Genomic DNA, 18,815 nt, shown 5'->3' on the forward strand with positions numbered 1-18,815 from the left:
TGGGTGGCTGCAGGGCCTGTTTCTGTGTTGTATTGCTCTATGACTGTACAAGATGCAACCTGAACGAGGCATGAGCCAATGCTCCAACAAATACCTCACTGTTCCGTCTTCTGCTGCACTCCAGAACGTGTTGGGCCACATGGGAGCTGCTGCAATTCGCTTCACACGATTGGTGTGCTCGCCAAACATATGAATAGTTTCCTTAACATTCAAGTCGTGGACATGCACCTTGGAATCAGCAGCCCCGGTAATCAGTGTGCGATCATTCGAGTGAGGAAGGAACTGGAACACAAAAAGTAACAAATATAGCAAACAACTCACCCATTAAGAGATATTCAGTGCATTCAACATAGATAATTATCCTGGCCAAAAGACCTTGAAATCTGACTAATTACTTTCCAGACAAGCACAAAATGATCAAACCATCCTCACCAGCTGCTCACAATGTGACCACTGCCAATACTTCGCAATACCAAAAATAGAACGTCAACCCAGAATTACATGAATACCAATCTTTGTCATTAACTTTGCTTGTAGTTACAGTATGCAGGACATACATTTAATGAGAGTTTGTGACAGTTACAATCTGGACCACTCAAACCAACTCGCAATTTGCACAACGTTCCCCTCTCCGCTAATGTTACTCGACATAATTATCTAATTATACACTTCATTAGTTGCAGAGCCTTATTTCTTTCAATTGCCATTATGGATCTACAAAATAGCAACTGCATTTCAAAACCCCAGAGATTATTTGATGAGTCTGTGCAGAGACCGCTCAGGTTTTACTCTAATCTTGTCCTAATATGTATTCATGTTGGGAGCCTTTGAGAAGACTGTGTAGGTGAAGTTTTATTCTGTCCCTACAGATCTCACCCATGCTACTTCTGTACAAAAATATACCAGCTGCTTCATTGAAACGGAAGCAAAAAGTGGACACCGTGTAGATCGGTACATACTGGAAGGTACAATCAATATCATGACTGTGTGGCCGGACATAGTGCGAACTCCATCATCAAGTTCGCCGACGACACCACTGTTGTGGGACGAATCACTGATGGTGATGAGTCACGAGTATAGAAGTGAGATCGACCGATTGACCAAATGGTGCCAGCACAACAACCTGGCTCTCAACACCAGCAAAACAAAGGAACTGATTGTGGACTTTGGAAGGGGTAGAATAGGGACCCACAAACCTGTTTATATCAACGATGGTGGAAAGGGTAAAAAACTTTAAATTCCTGGGCATGCATATTTCCGAAGATCTTTCCTGGTGCCAGAACACTGATGCAATTATAAAGAAGGCACATCAGCGCCTGTACTTCCTGAGAAGATTATGGAGAGTCGGTATGTCAAGGAGGACTCTCTCGAACGTCTACAGGTGCACAGTAGAGAGCATGCTGACTGGCTGCATCGTGGCTTGGTTCGGCAACTTAAACGTCCAGGAGTGGAAAAAAATGCAGAAAGTTGTGACCACTGCCCAGTCCATCATCGGCTCTGACCTCCCCATCATCGAAGGGATCTATCGCAGTCGCTGTCTCAAAAAGGCTGCCAACATCATCAAAGACCTACACCATCCTGGCCACACACTCATCTTTCCGTTGCCATTGGAAAGAAGGTACAGGAGCTTGAAATCTGGAACATCCAGGTTCAGGAACAGCTTCTTCCCCACAGCCATCAGGTTATTAAATACAACATTAAACAAGCTCTGAACAATAACAGTCTATTACTATTGCACTTTATCTGTTTATTTATTATGTATATATATGGTCTATGGTATATAGATACACTGAACTTTTATCTCCTGTTCTGTATTATGATTACATATTTTGTTCTGCTGCAGCAAGCAAGAATGTCATTGTCCTATCTGGGACACATGACAATAAAACTCTCTTGACTCTTCTCTCTCTTGAAATCCAGGCCGAAGGACAGAGAAGTGAAGAGGTTTACTGAGAGACATCCACAGCTATCCACAGTGGATCGAAGGGAGGGTGGCTAAATAAATTCAGGAACAAAGGGTTGCAATCCTGGATCTTTCTCCAAAGAAAGCATTTTAAAGTAAGAGAGCTATTTCTTTCACAAAGTAATGTTTCCTATTTAGGCACTGGCCTCCTCCCTATATCATTTAGCAGTAACAAATGAAGATCACAGAATCATACAGCACTGGAGAGCATTTGACCTCTCTCATCTGAGATAGCAAGAGTGCTAAATCGGTGCAGATCATAAACAAGAACAGTAAATCAAGCTTTTACAGAATGGAATTTAATCTGTTTAAGAAGGAACTGCAGATGCTGGAAAATCGAAGGTACACAAAAATGCTGGAGAATCTCAGCGGGTGCAGCAGCATCTATGGAGCAAAGGAAATAGGCAATGTTTCGGGCCGAAACCCTTCAATCCATTCACTTAGTGTTCTAGCCACAACATGGGGCAATATCTTCAAAGTTACACTTGTAGAAGCACTATTTCTAACCACACTTTAAGTTGAATGAACTTGAACACCTCTGAATAAAATCTCTTGGACGCAAATATGTAAAAGTAATTGTGCCGCTGCCTTCATAATGCAGGATGCCCAGCCTGACGTGGAAAGAGATGCAGCATACTCACTAGATCAAATATCAATCTAATATAAATTTTCACTAACGTTTCGATACTTGGATTGTACCTCTAGGATAAATCTATATAAAGCAGAAATTCAATAGCTACACCCATTTACAGCCAAATCTGAAAACCACATTTAATATTTCAACAAGCCAGAGGAGAGGATACCTTCACTGTGAATATATTAGCAGTGTGCCCAGTATGCATAGTCAGCAGTTTCTTGCAGCTAAAAGGATCCCACAGAATGATGTGCTGATCATCTGATCCAGAGGCCAGCAAACTGTAAGTGAAGACAACAAAACTGTGTAAGCAGCCGTAATCCAGTATTGATGGGTTATTGTCACGTATACCGAGGTACAGTGAAAAGCTGTTGGTAGCCGGTGTGCTATCAAATCAAATCAGATAATACTATACATGAATACAATCAAGGCATAGACAACAGGTAGAGTGAAGAGGAAAAATACCAAAGTGCAAAAAAAAGTTTTTCAGCATTGTGGTGTAATAGTTCTGAAGGAAAATGTCCAATTTGCGCAATGAGGTAGGCTGAAAGATCAGGACTGCACCCTGGTTTATGGAAGGATCTTTCCGAAGTCTGATGCCAGCAGGGAAGAAGCTGTTTCCGAGTCTGGACGCAGCAACACCAGGTCCAGTGATGTACAGAGGAAAGCAGGGAGAAATGTACTTTTCTGGAGGAAGATGCACGTGATTGGGGCACTGGACAATGAATATTGGATGAGAATCACCAAGACTGGATGGAGGGAGGAAACACTTGTGTAGGAATGTGTGGAAGATGAATAGCAATAAAGTTGTGTGAAAAAGATATGTTGCAAGGCCAATATAAAATTCTTAAGGGGTTGGACAGGCTAGATGCAGGAAGATTGCTCCCGATGTTGGGGAAGTCCAGGACAAGGGGTCACACCTTAAGGATAAGGGGGAAATCATTTAAAACCGAGATGAGAAGAACTTTTTTCACACAGAGAGTGGTGAATCTCTGGAACTCTCTGCCACAGAGGGTAGTCGAGGCCAGTTCATTGGCTATATTTAAGAGGGAGTTAGATGGCCCTTGTGGCTAAGGGGATCAGAGGGTATGGAGAGAAGGCAGGTACGGGATACTGAGTTGGATGATCAGCCATGATCATATTGAATGGCGGTGCAGGCTCGAAGGGCCGAATGGCCTACTCCTGCACCTAATTTCTATGTTTCTAATATGATAATGACGAGGATATGCCGCGAATGGGGATTTGGGGGGCGGGGGGGGGGGGGGAAAGAGGAAGAAGTGATGTGGTTTGGCGGTGTCCAAGGAAGAGTAATGAAATGTGCAGCATCACTTACTCGCCCTTTTCATTCCATTCCAGACAGTTCACGCAGCCAGAGTGACCCTGTGAGACAAAATGTGAGAGTAGTTTAAATATGAAACAGGTGCCACAATGCAACAACCTCACAAAACCAGTTATTTACGACACTTACTGGCAGAATACTGCTGGCGACGTTCCCTTCCATGCGCTTAAAAATTATATGGACCTTCAGGAGAATACTTTGAGAAATCATTTCTATGAGTAGAAACTAGAGAGTGGTGAATCTCTGGAACTCTCTGTCACAGAAGGTGGTTGAGGCCAGTTCATTGGCTATATTTAAGAGGGAGTTAGATGTGGCCCTTGTGGCTAAAGGGATCAGGGGGTATGGAGAGAAGGCAGGTACAGGATACTGAGTTGGATGATCAGCCATGATCATATTGAATGGCGGTGCAGGCTCTAAGGGCCGAATGGCCTCTACTCCTGCACCTATTTTCTATGTTTCTATGTTTCTATTTAAGGGGTCTGGCAAATGAATCGGAGGGATGATATTATTTTATTTTGAAGCTGCAAATTACGGCCAGAAATGTGCGGACTAAATTGAAGGTAGAAAAGGATTCATAGATTCAGTACGAACATTCAAAAGTGAATTGAAAAACATACACTTCTCCGAGGAAACAGCAGGAAATTAATTAACTGGCTGGCTCCTGGTAGAGTTGCCATAAGCAACATCGTCCAAGGCCAAATCACTCACAGTTCAGGGGTATTTAGGTGGCACGCAGTAATTATTGATTAAGGTGTCTTTAAGGGCTTACGATACAGAGGCTCAAGTTGTCTCACCTCAAGCTCACACTCCAGGCCCAATCGCTTGATGAACGGATCAATGACATGGTATCGACGCTCAAACTGCAGAGTGTTCCGCTCCTAGAGAGAAAAAAGGTAGAATACACAAGACTGAGAGGTGGTCAGGCTGGAGTTTATCACCACCCTCTCACACCCAAATGGCATCCTCCCTCAACCAGGTCATCTCAACCCAACCCATGCAGCACCCAGCAGCATGCAGCCGACCAATCCATCCAGGCTTCTAGCACCCCTATGGAGAGCTTTTATTTGCCAGCACCTGAATTGGAAAAGACATCAATAGATTTTGTACCTTTATCTGCCGTTGGGTGATGTCCCTGGTTACATTAAACAGCTCCATTGTTTCTCGGGTGGAACTTCACAGATGAACAATCTGTCAATTGTCACCGTACTGTAGCTCACCACCAGGCTTCATAGAGAGCAGAAATAAAGAAACAGCCTGCATTTAATCCCAGCAAGGAACAACACGGAACATTGGAATCTGAAAAAACAGCAGAGAACCAAAATAACACATCCATGTTTGCTAAAACGCTTCGATTGTATCGTGTCCTTCACCAAAATATTGTTCAAAAGTGATCACAATAAAATCTTCTACCAAACAGCAGCAAAAATGGGCTCAAAGGGTGACAAGGGCCAAAAAGAGAGCTGGTGGATGGATGACCTGGAAGCAGAGGGGTGACTAGAGAAGGCATCTGGAATTGGAGTGTGGGGCAGAGGGGAGAACCTCTGCACATGGTGGGAAGGAGTTGTCAGGGTGACTGGGAGGGTGGCGAGAGGTCAGACAGACATTGGTGGTTTGGAGATCGAGGCATAGAGCGTGGAAACAGGCCCTTTAGCCCAAATTGTCCACGTTAACCAACATGCCCCATCGACACTAGTCCCATCTGCCTGTGTTTGGCCCATATCAAAGTCAAAGTAGCTCCCTCCAAAGTAAATCCCTTTAAACCTATCCTATAGAAACATAGAAACATAGAAATTAGGTGCAGGAGTAGGCCATTCGGCCCTTCGAGCCTGCACCGCCATTCAATATGATCATGGCTGATCATCCAACTCAGTATCCTGTACCTGCCTTCTCTCCATACCCTCTGATCCCCTTAGCCACAAGGGCCACATCTAACTCCCTCTTAAATATAGCCAATGAACTGGCTTCGACTACCCTCTGTGGCAGAGAGTTCCAGAGATTCACCACTCTCTGTGTGAAAAAAGTTCTTCTCATCTCGGTTTTAAAGGATTTCCCTCTTATCCTTAAGCTGTGACCCCTTGTCCTGGACTTCCCCAACATCGGGAGCAATCTTCCTGCATCTAGCCTGTCCAACCCCTTAAGAATTTTGCAAGTTTCTATAAGATCCCCTCTCAATCTCCTAAATTCTAGAGAGTATAAACCAAGTCTATCCAGTCTTTCTTCATAAGACAGTCCTGACATCCCAGGAATCAGTCTGGTGAACCTTCTCTGCACTCCCTCTATGGCAATAATGTCCTTCCTCAGATTTGGAGACCAAAACTGTACGCAATACTCCAGGTGTGGTCTCACCAAGACCCTGTACAACTGCAGTAGAACCTCCCTGCTCCTATACTCAAATCCTTTTGCTATGAAAGCTAACATACCATTCGCTTTCTTCACTGCCTGCTGCACCTGCATGCCCACTTTCAATGACTGGTGTACCATGACACCCAGGTCTCGCTGCATCTCCCCTTTTCCTAGTCGGCCACCATTTAGATAATAGTCTGCTTTCCTGTTTTTGCCACCAAAATGGATAACCTCACATTTATCCACATTATACTGCATCTGCCAAACATTTGCCCACTCACCCAGCCTATCCAAGTCACCTTGCAGTCTCCTAGCATCCTCCTCACAGCTAACACTGCCCCCCAGCTTAGTGTCATCCGCAAACTTGGAGATATTGCCTTCAATTCCCTCATCCAGATCATTAATATATATTGTAAATAGCTGGGGTCCCAGCACTGAGCCTTGCGGTACCCCACTAGTCACTGCCTGCCATTGTGAAAAGGACCCGTTTACTCCTACTCTTTGCTTCCTGTTTGCCAGCCAGTTCTCTATCCACATCAATACTGAACCCCCAATGCCGTGTGCTTTAAGTTTGTATACTAATCTCTTATGTGGGACCTTGTCGAATCTATCCATGTATCTGTCAAAATGTTTCTTAACCATTGCAATAGTACCTGCCTCAACTACCTCCTCCGGCAGCCCATTCCAATCACCCACCACCCTTTCTGTAAAAAAGTTACCCCTCACGTTCGAATGAAATCTTTCCTCTGGTCACCTTAAACCTATGTCCTCCGGTTCTCGATTCCCCTAAACTGGGAAAAAGACTCAGTGCGTCTACCTGATTTATTCCTCTCATGATTTTGTACACCTCCATAAGATAACCCCTCATCCTCCTGCTCTCCAATGCCCTTCCAGCCCTGGCCTGCTCAATCTTTCCCGAGAGCTCAGGGCCTCGTGTCCTGGCAACATTCCCGTAAATCTTCTCTGCATCCTTTCCAGCTTGACAACATCTATCATAGAAGATGGTGACCAAAACTGAACATAATACTCTAAATGTGGTCTCACCAACGTCTTATATAAGTGCATCATGATCTCCCAACTTTTATACTCAATAGGTAGACACAAAATGCTGGAGTAACTCAGCGGGACAGGCAGCATTTTTGGAGAAAAGATGTTTTGGGTGGAAACCCTTCTTTAGACTTCAATAATCTGACTGACGAAGGCCAATGTGCCGGAAGCCGTTTTGACCACCCGATCTAACTGTGACACCACTTTCAATGAACTATGTACCTGCAATCCTAGATCCCTCTGCTCTACAAAACTCCCCAGAGTCCTACCATTCTCTGTGTAGATCCTGCCCACGTTAGACTTCCCAAAATGCAACATCTCACAATTCTCTGTATTAAATTCCATCAACCACAGCCCACCTGCCCCACCCATCAAGATCCTGCTGCAATTTTTGTAAATAGTAGATAGTAAAAGAGAAAAAAAGTGCTGGACGGGAAAGTAGAGTTGCAGAAACAGCAATGAGAACAAAAGGGCAGCACAGTGGTGCAACGGTAGAGCTGCTGCCTCACAGCGCCAGAGTCCCGGGTTTTATCCTGACTACGTGTGCTGTCTCTGTGGAGTTTCTGTTCTCCCTGTGACCACGTGGGTTTTCTTCCACATTCCAAAGACGTGCAAATAGGTCAATTTACTTCTATAAATTTCCCCGAGTGTGTAGGATGCGACAGGGGGGGGTAATATAGAACTAATGCAAGGGTAATCAATGGTCGGCTTGGAGTCGGAGGGTGCAAGAGGCTGTTAAAACTAAACTAAATTAATTTAGGGGAAGCACAAAAAGGTATTTAGCTCCTTGAGCAGGTTTCCTCATTCTGCAAGATCATAACTGACATAACATCACATGCCCACCTCTTCCCCATGTCTCCTCTGAGGTTCAGATGTGATTTACAAATATTTATTACCCAGTCCTTTACAGGTTCAACAGCATTTGTAACACCTGGACAATCTAGGTCTCCAAACTCTCTTCTCCTCCCGACTCTGCAATTTAAAACACGCTGTCGTTCTTGTTTTTCCAGTTTTGGAAAAAGGTCATCAGTCGGAAATATTAATTCTATTTCTCTCTCCACAGATACTGCCTGACCTGTTTTTATTTTCATTTTTCACAGATATCCAGATTTTGCTACTTTTTTTGAAATTTTGAAGAACAATTTATCGGTTTCCCTGTCTTGACTTTTTTAAAATACACTTTGGCATGACCACATTTTCAACCCAAAGAAATTCAAGATTTTTCCCGAAATGTAACAATATTCTTTTTTACTTTTCTTGAATTTCTTTGGGTCACCCTTGGTAACTGCTGTACCTTTGCTACACGCATCCCTAATTTCCTGCTTGATGCTATCCCCAACCTCCCTACTGCTGTTTGTATACACCAACAAGCGTTTTCTGCCCTTGGCTATTTCGCAGTTCTACCCATACCAATTCTACAGCATCCAAGTTAACATCTCTCCTTGCTATTGCATTAATCTCCTCTTTAACCAGCAATGCCACCCCACCTCCTCTTCCTTTCTGTCTATCCTTCCTGAATATCAAATATCCCTGCATGTTTAGCTCCCAGCCTTGGTCACCCTGGAGCCATGTCTCCATAATTCCAACTATATCATATCCCTTAACTACTAACTGCGCAATCAATTCATCCACCTTATTTCGAATGCTCCTCGCATTAAGGCACAAAGCTTTCAGGTTAGTTTTTCATATCTCCCTTCTACCTTTTGCTTCTGTTCTCCTCTTATGACCCTCTATCTTCTTGCATTGGGTCCCATCCCCCTGCCCTGTTAGTTTAAACGTGATCTTTCCTACACACACTTTCCCATTATGCGCCCACAGATATGCACCCACGTTGTTGAATCCACCCCCCCCCCCCAATCCCTTTTTGAGCACTTTCCACCATTCATCAACATCTTACTATTAACTGATTTTCCATGGATAATCTCCGATGCGAATCCAACTTAGAATCTAGAATGTTTGAACCAGTTACGTGTATCACACACCGCATTAACTGCAATAACACTTTGGTTGCTTATATACAATTGTGCATATAAAAAAATCTTAAGGCAGTCAAAATTTAACATGGTCTGTCTGTCCCCTTGATGATTCTTGGACACATTGTTTCAGAAAGCACAATGAACACGGATTTCTGAGCCACTCTTGTCTCAACCTGTATAAAAGTTAAAAAGATGTATTTCATAATAACTCAGAGACTCTGAAGCTTGAGGTGGTGTTTTTCTAATTTAGTTCCAAGTTCCTGTTGATCTCCAGACAGGATATTTTACTTGCATTTTTATTTGCTGTTGACCCAAGCAAAAACAACAGCATCCATGAATTCACTCATTTATACCCCGTTCCCCCTCTTAGATGCATCCATCTTCTACCCACACAATCCCCATCACCTGGTATACCCCTCGTTCTGCTGTTCATCCAATCTCGCTGATTCACTTCATCCATACAATACATTAAGAAACAACTAAAAGTATGCGGCAAAGCAAATGCTATGTGACAAGGCAACATAGCATGCACAGGAGCACCTCAGGACTGATACACAAGAGCACCCCAGGACTGTGTACTCAGCCCCATGCTCTCTGAAATCTATACCAATGACTGTGTACCCAGACACAGTTCCAACACCATCTTTAAATTGACCACCGACACCACCGTTGTTGGACCGGTCCTATATACTTACACTTGTATCGAACCGCCAATGTGGAAAATTGACATGCCATGTCTTTATCAGAAAAAGTATGCCAAATACAACTAGCACAAACATTACCAACGTAGTGAAAGTAGTTGATAGTGTTACTCACCAATAGCCTAGTCACTGTAGCATTGAACAGTTTGCCTTCAGACCTCATCACAACCTTGGTCCAAATATAGATCAAGCACTGAATTCCGCATACAAGTAAGTGTCAGTGTGGAAGAAAATATTAATATCCTTCCTCACTTAATTTTGATTTGAATTGAACAAGATAACAAAAGGGTGTTTGGATGTGACAATTGGCATCTCTCGTTGACCAGGTGTAGAAGAGGTTCGTGGGAATCGGCAAAGTAAGATTAGACATATTACCTCTTGTCTGGGAATGTGTTGAAGGGTGGATGGTAAATGTAAACATGAAATAGTAGACGGGGATAAGGAAGCTTGTTCCTCGCAGTAGACCACCCGCGCCTCCTACCGCTAGTAGCATAGAAATGTTACTCTAAATGGGGGGCTTATGAGTGGCTCAGAGAGGGGATGGTGGCACAGTCCGCCTGAAAGGTGAGATAGAAAAATGTCAAGATGCCCTTGTATTGTGTTCGACTTGTATAAACCATCTGTTATTGAATAAGATTGACATAAACAAAAAGTATGTTATGACTAATGAAATACCAAAGTAAGTGGCAGCAATATGTTGATCAGCAGGCTCCGGGAAATGAGTCCCTCACTCACTGGTTGGCCCACAGAGGAAAGGAGGCTATAATGGGTGGTGCGATGTTTGCAACACAAAGACGAGACGATCCCAGATTTTATAGCCCGATTTAAGAGTAAGTGGGAGGAATATGCCGGAGTGCCCCAAACTGAAAATGGGCTTCTGACTGTTCAAACTTCAGTAAATTGTTTGATGCCCCGACAGGCTCAAGCATATAAATTGGCCACCATGTCATCTGTGCCCCCCCTCCGTGGACATCCCCATAAGTCAGTCAAATATTAATACTATTGGGGTTGCCGGTGAATCACACTTGATCATAGCTACTAGACCTCCAGCAGCAGCGAAGGAAATAGGAGAGATGATAAAAAGGCTGGAGGACAAACAGCCAATTCATGTTTTAAAGTTGCCAATGGCAAAAGGAGAGGTCCAGATTGACTTTTTTTAATGGCACATGGAAGAGATCACATGGGTCAGAAAGGAATAGGACGCTGTTTTTGAAATGCAACAGCCACCTACTGAGGATCTGCCAAGATTATCAATGGCTCTGGCCTCTGAACTATGGGCAAAGCATAAGAATCATGTCGGGTGAGTGTGATCAGCCCTGAACATAAAGTGACTTTAAAAAAGAGTAGACAAAAATGCTGGAGAAACTCAGCGGGGGAGGCAGCATCTTTGAAGCGAAGGAATATGTGATGTTTCGGGTCGAGACCCTTCTTCAGACTGATGTGGGGGTGGGGGTGGGGGGGCGGGAATAAGAAAGGAAGAGGCGGAGATGGTAGGCTGTGGGAGAGCTGGGAAGGGGAGGGGAAGGAGGAAAGCAAGGACTACCTGAAATTGGAGGTCAATGTTCATAACGCTGGGGTGTAAAATACCCAAACAAAATATGAGGTGCTGCTCCTCCAATTTGCGGTGGGACTCACTCTGGCCATGGAGGAGGCCCAGGACAGAAAGATTAGATTTGGAATGGGAGGGGTAGTTGAAGTGCCTTGCCATGTTTAAAACAGTATCGACAGAGCCCTCCAGAGTAGAATGGACTGCAGAAAGTGACCAGGCATTTAGAGATCTAACGAACGTTATGGTTACTGCTCCGGCGCTGGGATTGCCAAACTATAAAAAGTCCTTTCAATTTTATGTAAATTAATTAAAGGGGTTTGCGACTGGGGTCCTGGTTCAAGGGCATGGAGGGAGAAAAAGACCGGTACCCTATTATTCCGTGGCTTAACCAGCTGTAGTAAATGACATGCCAGCCTGCTTGCGAGCTGTAGGGGCAACGGCTACAATGATAGAAAAATCAATCCCCATCGTTCTTGATCACCCACGTATAGTGACTGTTCCTCATGCTGTGATATTATTATTGAACTCAGCAGCTACACAGCATTTCACAGCCGCTAGAAGAACAGGATATGAAGTTATCCTTTTATCACATTCGAGCTATACTTATCAGCGATCAACTGCTATAAATCCCGCTACCTTTGTACCACTGCCAGAAGAAGAATGTGACCATGATTGACTATTGCTTCTAGAAGCCACTGCCACTCCCCAGCTGGATTTACAGAATCATCTTATTGATAATCCTGACCTTTTTAAGAAAGGAGGGAGAGAGAAAACAGGGAATTATAGACCACTTAGCTTGACCAGTGGTGGGGAAGATGCTGGTCAATTATAAAAGATGAAATAGCGGCACATTTGGATAGCAGTAACAGGATCGGTCCGAGTCAGCATGGATTTAAGAAGGGAAAATCATGCTCGACTAATCTTCTGGAATTTTTTGAGGATGTAACTAGGAAAATTAATAAGAGAGAGAGCCAGTGGATGTACTGTACCTGATTTTCAGAAAGCCTTTGATAAGGTCCCACATAGGAGATTAATGGGCAAAATTAGAACACATGGTACTAAGGGGGTAGGGTACTGACATGGATAGAAAATTGGTTGGTAGACAGGAAACAAAGAGTAGGGATTAACGGGTCCCTTTCAGAATGGCAGGCAGTGACTAGTGGGGTATAGCAAGGCTCGGTGCTGGGACAATACACATCAATGATTTAGAAGGGATTAAAAGTAACATTAGCAAATTTGCAGATGACATAAAGCTGGGTGGCAGTGTGAACTGTGAGGAGGATGCTGTGAGGATGCAGGGTGACTTGGACAGCTTGGGTGAGTGGGCAGGTGTATGGCAGATGCAGTTTAATGTGGATAAATGTGAGGTTATCCACTTTGGTGGCAAGAACAGGAAGGCAGATTCTTATCTGAATGGTGTCAAGTTAGGAAAAGGGGAAGTCCAACGAGATCTGGGTGTCCTTGTTCACCAGTCACTAAAAGTAAGCATGCAGGTACAGCATGCAGTTAAGAAAGCTCATGGCATGTTGGCCTTCATAACAAGAGGAGTTGAGTATAAGAGCAAAGAGATCCTCCTGAAGTTGTACAGGATCCTAGAGAGACCACACCTGGAGTATTGTGTGCAGTTTTGGTCTCCAAATTTGAGGAAGGACATTCTTGCTAATGAGGGAGTGCAGCGTAGGTTCACGAGGTTGAATCCCGGGATGGCGGGACTGTCATTTGTTGAAAGAATGGAGCGACTGGGCTTGTATACACTAGAATTTAGAAGGATGAGAAGGGATCTGATTGAAACATACAAAAGATTGTTAAGGATTTGGACACGCTAGAGGCAGGAAACATGTTCCCGATGTTGGGGGAGTCCAGAACCAGGGGCCACAGTTTAAGAATAAGGGGTAGGCCATTTAGAATGGAGATGAGGGAAAACTTTTCCACCCAGAGAGTTGTGAATCTGTGGAATTCTCTGCCTCAGAAGGCAGTGGAGGCCAATTCCTAGGATGCATTCAAGAGAGAGTTAGATAGAGCTCTTAAAGATAGTGGAGTCAAGGGATATGGGGAGAAGGCAGGAACGGGGTACTGATCGTGGATGATCAGCCATGATCACAGTGAATGGTGATGCTGGCTAGAAGGGCTGAATGGCCTACTCCTGCACCTACTGTCTATTGACCTGGTCCTATTTACCGTTGGCCCTTCACACCGACCTAGCAATGACAGGTTATTAGCAGGCTATGCAGTGGTCACACCACACCAAGTGCTGGAGGCTTACGCTTTACCATCCGGAACGTCTGCTCAGGCAGCTGAGCTGTATGCCATGACTAATGCCTGCATATTGGCAAAAGATCTACACCCAATGCTATGTAGTTAGGGTTGTACATGACTTTGGGCAGTTATGGAAAAATAGAGGATTCATCACATCAACAGGATATTAAGCATGATAAACTGGTTTTAAACTTATTGGATGCTATCCAATTGCCACAGCAAATTGCAGTTATTAAATGTGAGGCTCATACATCATCGGACAATGATGTATCAAAGGGAAACAGATCAGCTGATTATATAGCCAACCAGATTGGCCTCAGGCAAACCCCGCAATTATGAGCGGCTAAAATTAAGTCTGCAGTACAAAGACAGTTCCCGGTTAGTATTGAAGTAGCCCAGTTACAGGATGCCCAAAGCCTAGCATCGCTCCGGGAAAAGAATTCCCAGAGCAAAGCAGGGTGTTATCAAGATCCCATTGTCTGAGTCCTCCCTGATGGTCGGGTAGTTTGCCCAAGGAGCTTATTTTTGTCACTGTCTCGCCTAGCCCATGGACAGGCTCACATGGGAAAAGGGGGGAATGGCACACCCACTATCCCAGCAATAGTATGCACCAAGTATATCAGTTATAATTGATAAAGTTGCAAGAACATGTCTGGTGTGTCAACAAAATAATAGAGGGAAGACGCCTGCAACATTTGATCACCTACCACAACCTGAAATGCCTTTTGAGAATTTGCAAATTGATTTTGTACATATGCCCGCAGCAAAGGGTTTTAAATACATTCTGGTCATAGTTGATATGTTCTCCAGATGGGTGGAAGCACACTCCACAAGGAGGGATGATGCAAGGACGGTAGTCAATATTTTAATGAAATAAATAATACCTAGATTGGGGGATACCCATGGGAATAAACAGTGACAGAGGAACTCATTTCACTAGTAAATTAGTTCAGAACTTGTTGAATGCTCTTGGGTTCTAGTTTAAATTACACATACCATATCAACCACAGTCCTCATGGATGGTAGAAAGAGTAAATGGTGAGATAAACGCTACTTTGGCCAAAGTATGCCAGCAAAATAGATTGTTGAGATCAGACGTAGTGCCCATAGTGATGTATGCCCTGGGAAATCAGAAAAATAGAAACACGGGCCTAACACCTCACGAAATATTGATGGGGCGACCTATGACAACAGGAACCCGACCTCCGATGGCTCCTGAGAAGATAGCCCTGATATGGAATGATGAAAAATCCTTAAGACATGCTCATGCCATGTGTGAAAGTTGGTAACATCTATGAAAAAGTTAAGCAGGCACAGGTCCCTCCGGTAAAATTAAATATGCACCCGTTTAAACCAGGAGATCAGGTTTATGTGCGAGCAATGAATAAAGATTATTTCTCTAATAGGTGGAAAGGACCATGTTTGGTGCTACGAACAACATGAAGAGCAGTAAAAGTAAAACCCCATTGGATACATGCCACCAGATGTAAACTGCATCACTCAGACGGAACCCTCGAGGAGAAGGAAACAAAAGAACTATAACATTTTGTAGTGATAAAAAAGTGTCAAAATGTAGACATATTCTTTTTTAACTATCTTTGTAGTATTAAATACTTATGAATATATTAACATTATATGGGATCACAGAGGATATGAGGGTGTAGAGAGGCATCTAGATAGTTACAAGAAACAGGATGACGGTAGAAATTGGAATATGAAATTCAACTAACAACTTTCACACAGAACACAGTGAACTCGCAGCTGTAAGAAAAACAAGCTTCCTTATCTGATTAGATTGTTGGGTTTGTGCCCATGACTCTTTACGAGCTTGAGGGGTTCCAACCAAAATTATACTCGGACATGTATGCATCCATTTTTGCAACTGATTAACGAGAGAAAATATTATAATCCTTGTGTCCTAATATAAGTGTTGATCACAAAGATCAACAAGGAGGAAACTGTGGAAAAAAATATTAATATCCTTCCTCACTTAATTTTGATTGGAATTGAACAACGAAAGGGTGTTTGGATGTGACAATTGGCATCTCTCGTTGACCAGGTGTAGAGGAGGTTCGTGGGAATCGGCAAGGTATTATTAGATGTCTCGGAATGTGTTGAATGGTGGATGTTAAATTTAAACATGAAATAGTAGAAGGAGATAAGGAAGCTTGTTTCTCTCAGCAGTGTGTTACAGTAGACCACCCACGCCCCCTACTGCTAGTAGCATAGAAATGTTACTGTTAATGGGGGGCTTATGATTGGCTCAGAGAGGGGATGGTGGCGCGCTCCACCTAAAAGGTGAGATAAAATAATGTCAAGATGCCCTTGTATTGTGTTCGACTTGTAATAACCATCTGTTATTGAATAAGATTGACATAAACAAAAAGTATGTTATGACTAATGAAATAATTGGTACCCATGTAGTAGATAGAATATTTTTGTATAGTTGTATCTAACAAAAAACAAAAGTTGTTTACGGCACATTTAACTGTTGGCTAATTCTGCTGTGAAGTCAGAGAACTGGTGGGCAGTTTACTGCCGCCATCTCTCCATGATATCATGCAATAAAGTCTCTTGAAGCAAACCTGCAAAGTCTGTTGCTTTTCGTTTTCCTTTAATTTCCCTCTAAATTAATTTCTAACAGTCAGCCTGACCCACTCTCTAGGAGTTCTTCAGCACATTGACATGCGGTCTACCATACTCAGCTGCTTCACCGGCTAGCTCATTTCCTAACAATAAGGTCAGAAGAGGAAATATTCCATTTTATTTAAATGAATAGTTCATGCTTGCATGCAGAATGATCATGGGGAATTGACTGACAGGTGCCATTGACCTTCTCCGATGAAGGAGAATATTACCACCAAGCTAACCCATGACATTCAATGGCATCAGAGTCTCACTCCATCAATATCTTGTGATTTGGAAGCAGGGGTGAGGAATGTTACCGCTGGACAGAAACTAAACTGGATCAACCACATAAATACTATGGCTTCAAAAGCAGGTCGACGGATAGCACTCTTTTCCTGACACTCCAAAACTTTTCCACCATTTACATGACACCAGTTAGAAATGTGATGGTCTAGTCTCAACTTGACTGGATGAATGCTGCTCCAGCATGCCAGCAGCTCAACACCATTCTGGTCGACACAGGCTGCTTGAGTATTCTAGAAAGGCGCTATATAAATCCCATCCATTATTATTATTATTATTACTCCAGCCTACACGATAAATATTCATTCATTCTCTCAACTGCTTTGTGCTGTGACTGCAGATTGTACCATGTATTGCACTATAATTACCCATCTAGGCTACTCTGAAGGCTCCTCCCAAACCCACAAGCCGATCAATAGGAAGAAAAGGAGCAACAGGCACATAAGAACAACATCATCTGTAAGTTTCCCTCTAAGTTGCACCTCACTTGGAAACATTTTGCTGTTCGTTCTTTGTCTCTGAAACTTACTTCCCATTAGCATTGTGAGGGTATGTTCACCAGTGGGATCATCACCTTTTCAAAGGCCAGTAGATATGGCAAGTGGCCCATTTCCAGAAAAATTAGCAAAAAATACACTCAAATACACTCACTCTCCTCTTTAGATTGTATCCAGCATTCCAGTTGACCTTGTACTACCCCGTGCCCTTATTCTCAGAAGTACAAAGTAGGGTGTTGCTTCACTTTCTGACCTTTATAACCTGCGTTTCCCCATGATAGATGGCAAAACGGTAGTTGGCACGGATAAACAATAATACAACAAACACTCAAGTTGGTAAAGTGTGGCAACAAAGATGCGTGTGTATTAGGGAAGAGGGACAGGTGCTGTTAATAAGGAGGAGAGACTGACTATAATACGTAGGTCAGTGACACTGTGAAGACCAGAGTCGTTGACATCAGAAGTGGGTCGATGTAAGAATGGACAGAAAGGTCGAGAGGGTGGGGGTGGGGTTGGGTTAGGGTTGGTGCTTAAAGAGGGTGGTTGTTGTACCAAAGGACAGAGAAGGGATCAGTGAAATTGGTGGAATGGGAACTTTGGAGAAAATCCAGTAGAAAATCAACAGCGGGTGCCGTTGGGGTCGTGACACCGGCAGAGGAGAGTAAAAAAGCGATGACACGGGCAGAAAGAGAGGGCCGAGATGGCAATCATATCCGGCGAGTATGTTATGGCAATAGTGGGTGTTTACTACACCACGATTGCCGTTGTTGATGGCCCGGGGGTGGGGTGACAACGGCTGGCGGGGGAGCGGGGCGAGAGTGTCGGACGTGCCGGGTGAGTCGACTCCCGTGCTGGCGTCCCCGGCCGCCTCCCCTGGGCCCACGGCTCTCCCTGCGGACAATGTCTCGGGGATCGGGTGTCCCGCGGCGGCCTGCTGCCTACAGGTCTGTCACAGGCCGGCCGTAGATATCCGCTCGCAGCTGAGGGTGGCCGCTTACCTGTCGCCTCCATGTAGCCGCTAAGTCCACCGTCAACTAGCTGAGGTGGGTCCCCGGTCTCGGCTCCGCTGGGCCGCTCGCCGCGCACACAAATTGCGTCACTACGCTTACTCGCCCCGCCCACCTCTCGTCATCTCCGGCGCTCCTGTCTGATTGACAGCACGTTACCCAATGACAGCCGCAATCCGTCCCAATCGTCAGCCTCTGACCAATCAGGACCTTTAGGGGGTGTTTACGTAAATGTGGGCGGGGACAGCGGCATCTTGGGAAATGTAGTTTTGTGCGTGGAAACCATGGAAACCGGGGCTGGAGCCACTGAGTTGGATGCCAAGTGATGCAGGGCAGGATCCAAGGACTGGACACTCCAACTGGGAGTGAACCAGGATTCAAGGACTGGACACTCCAACAGGGAGTGAACCAGGATCCAAGGACTGGACACTCCAACTGGGAGGGAACCAGGATTCAAGGACTGGACACTCCAACTGGTAATGGACCAGGATCCAAGGCTGAACTCCCAACAGAGAGGGAACAGGAGATCACCCGACTGGACTAACAGGGAGTGGAGCAGGGTCCAGGGACTG

At 44.3% G+C, this 18,815-nt stretch overlaps 1 protein-coding gene across 2 annotated transcripts in view; it reads right to left on the reverse strand.

Moving 5' to 3' along the window:
- wdtc1 (WD and tetratricopeptide repeats 1) overlaps positions 1-18,385 on the reverse strand; it is a 40,779-nt gene extending 22,394 nt beyond the window's left edge. Inside the window, exons 1-7 of one of the 2 annotated variants that reach the window (XM_033045105.1) lie at positions 18,235-18,336; positions 10,119-10,196; positions 5,044-5,232; positions 4,731-4,814; positions 3,931-3,977; positions 2,767-2,878; positions 95-282 (exon numbers count right to left, since the gene is read on the reverse strand). In XM_033045105.1, the coding sequence (XP_032900996.1) occupies positions 95-282; positions 2,767-2,878; positions 3,931-3,977; positions 4,731-4,814; positions 5,044-5,091 (479 nt within the window). In that variant the 5' untranslated portion in view covers positions 5,092-5,232; positions 10,119-10,196; positions 18,235-18,336. Of the gene's footprint in view, positions 1-94; positions 283-2,766; positions 2,879-3,930; positions 3,978-4,730; positions 4,815-5,043; positions 5,233-10,118; positions 10,197-18,234 lie in introns of both variants that reach the window. The other variant, XM_033045104.1, reaches the window with a different exon arrangement.
- Positions 18,386-18,815: the final 430 nt, after the last annotated feature.

This window comes from Amblyraja radiata, chromosome 27 (genome assembly GCF_010909765.2).
Source record: "Amblyraja radiata isolate CabotCenter1 chromosome 27, sAmbRad1.1.pri, whole genome shotgun sequence".
Classification (NCBI taxonomy): Eukaryota; Metazoa; Chordata; class Chondrichthyes; order Rajiformes; family Rajidae; genus Amblyraja; species Amblyraja radiata.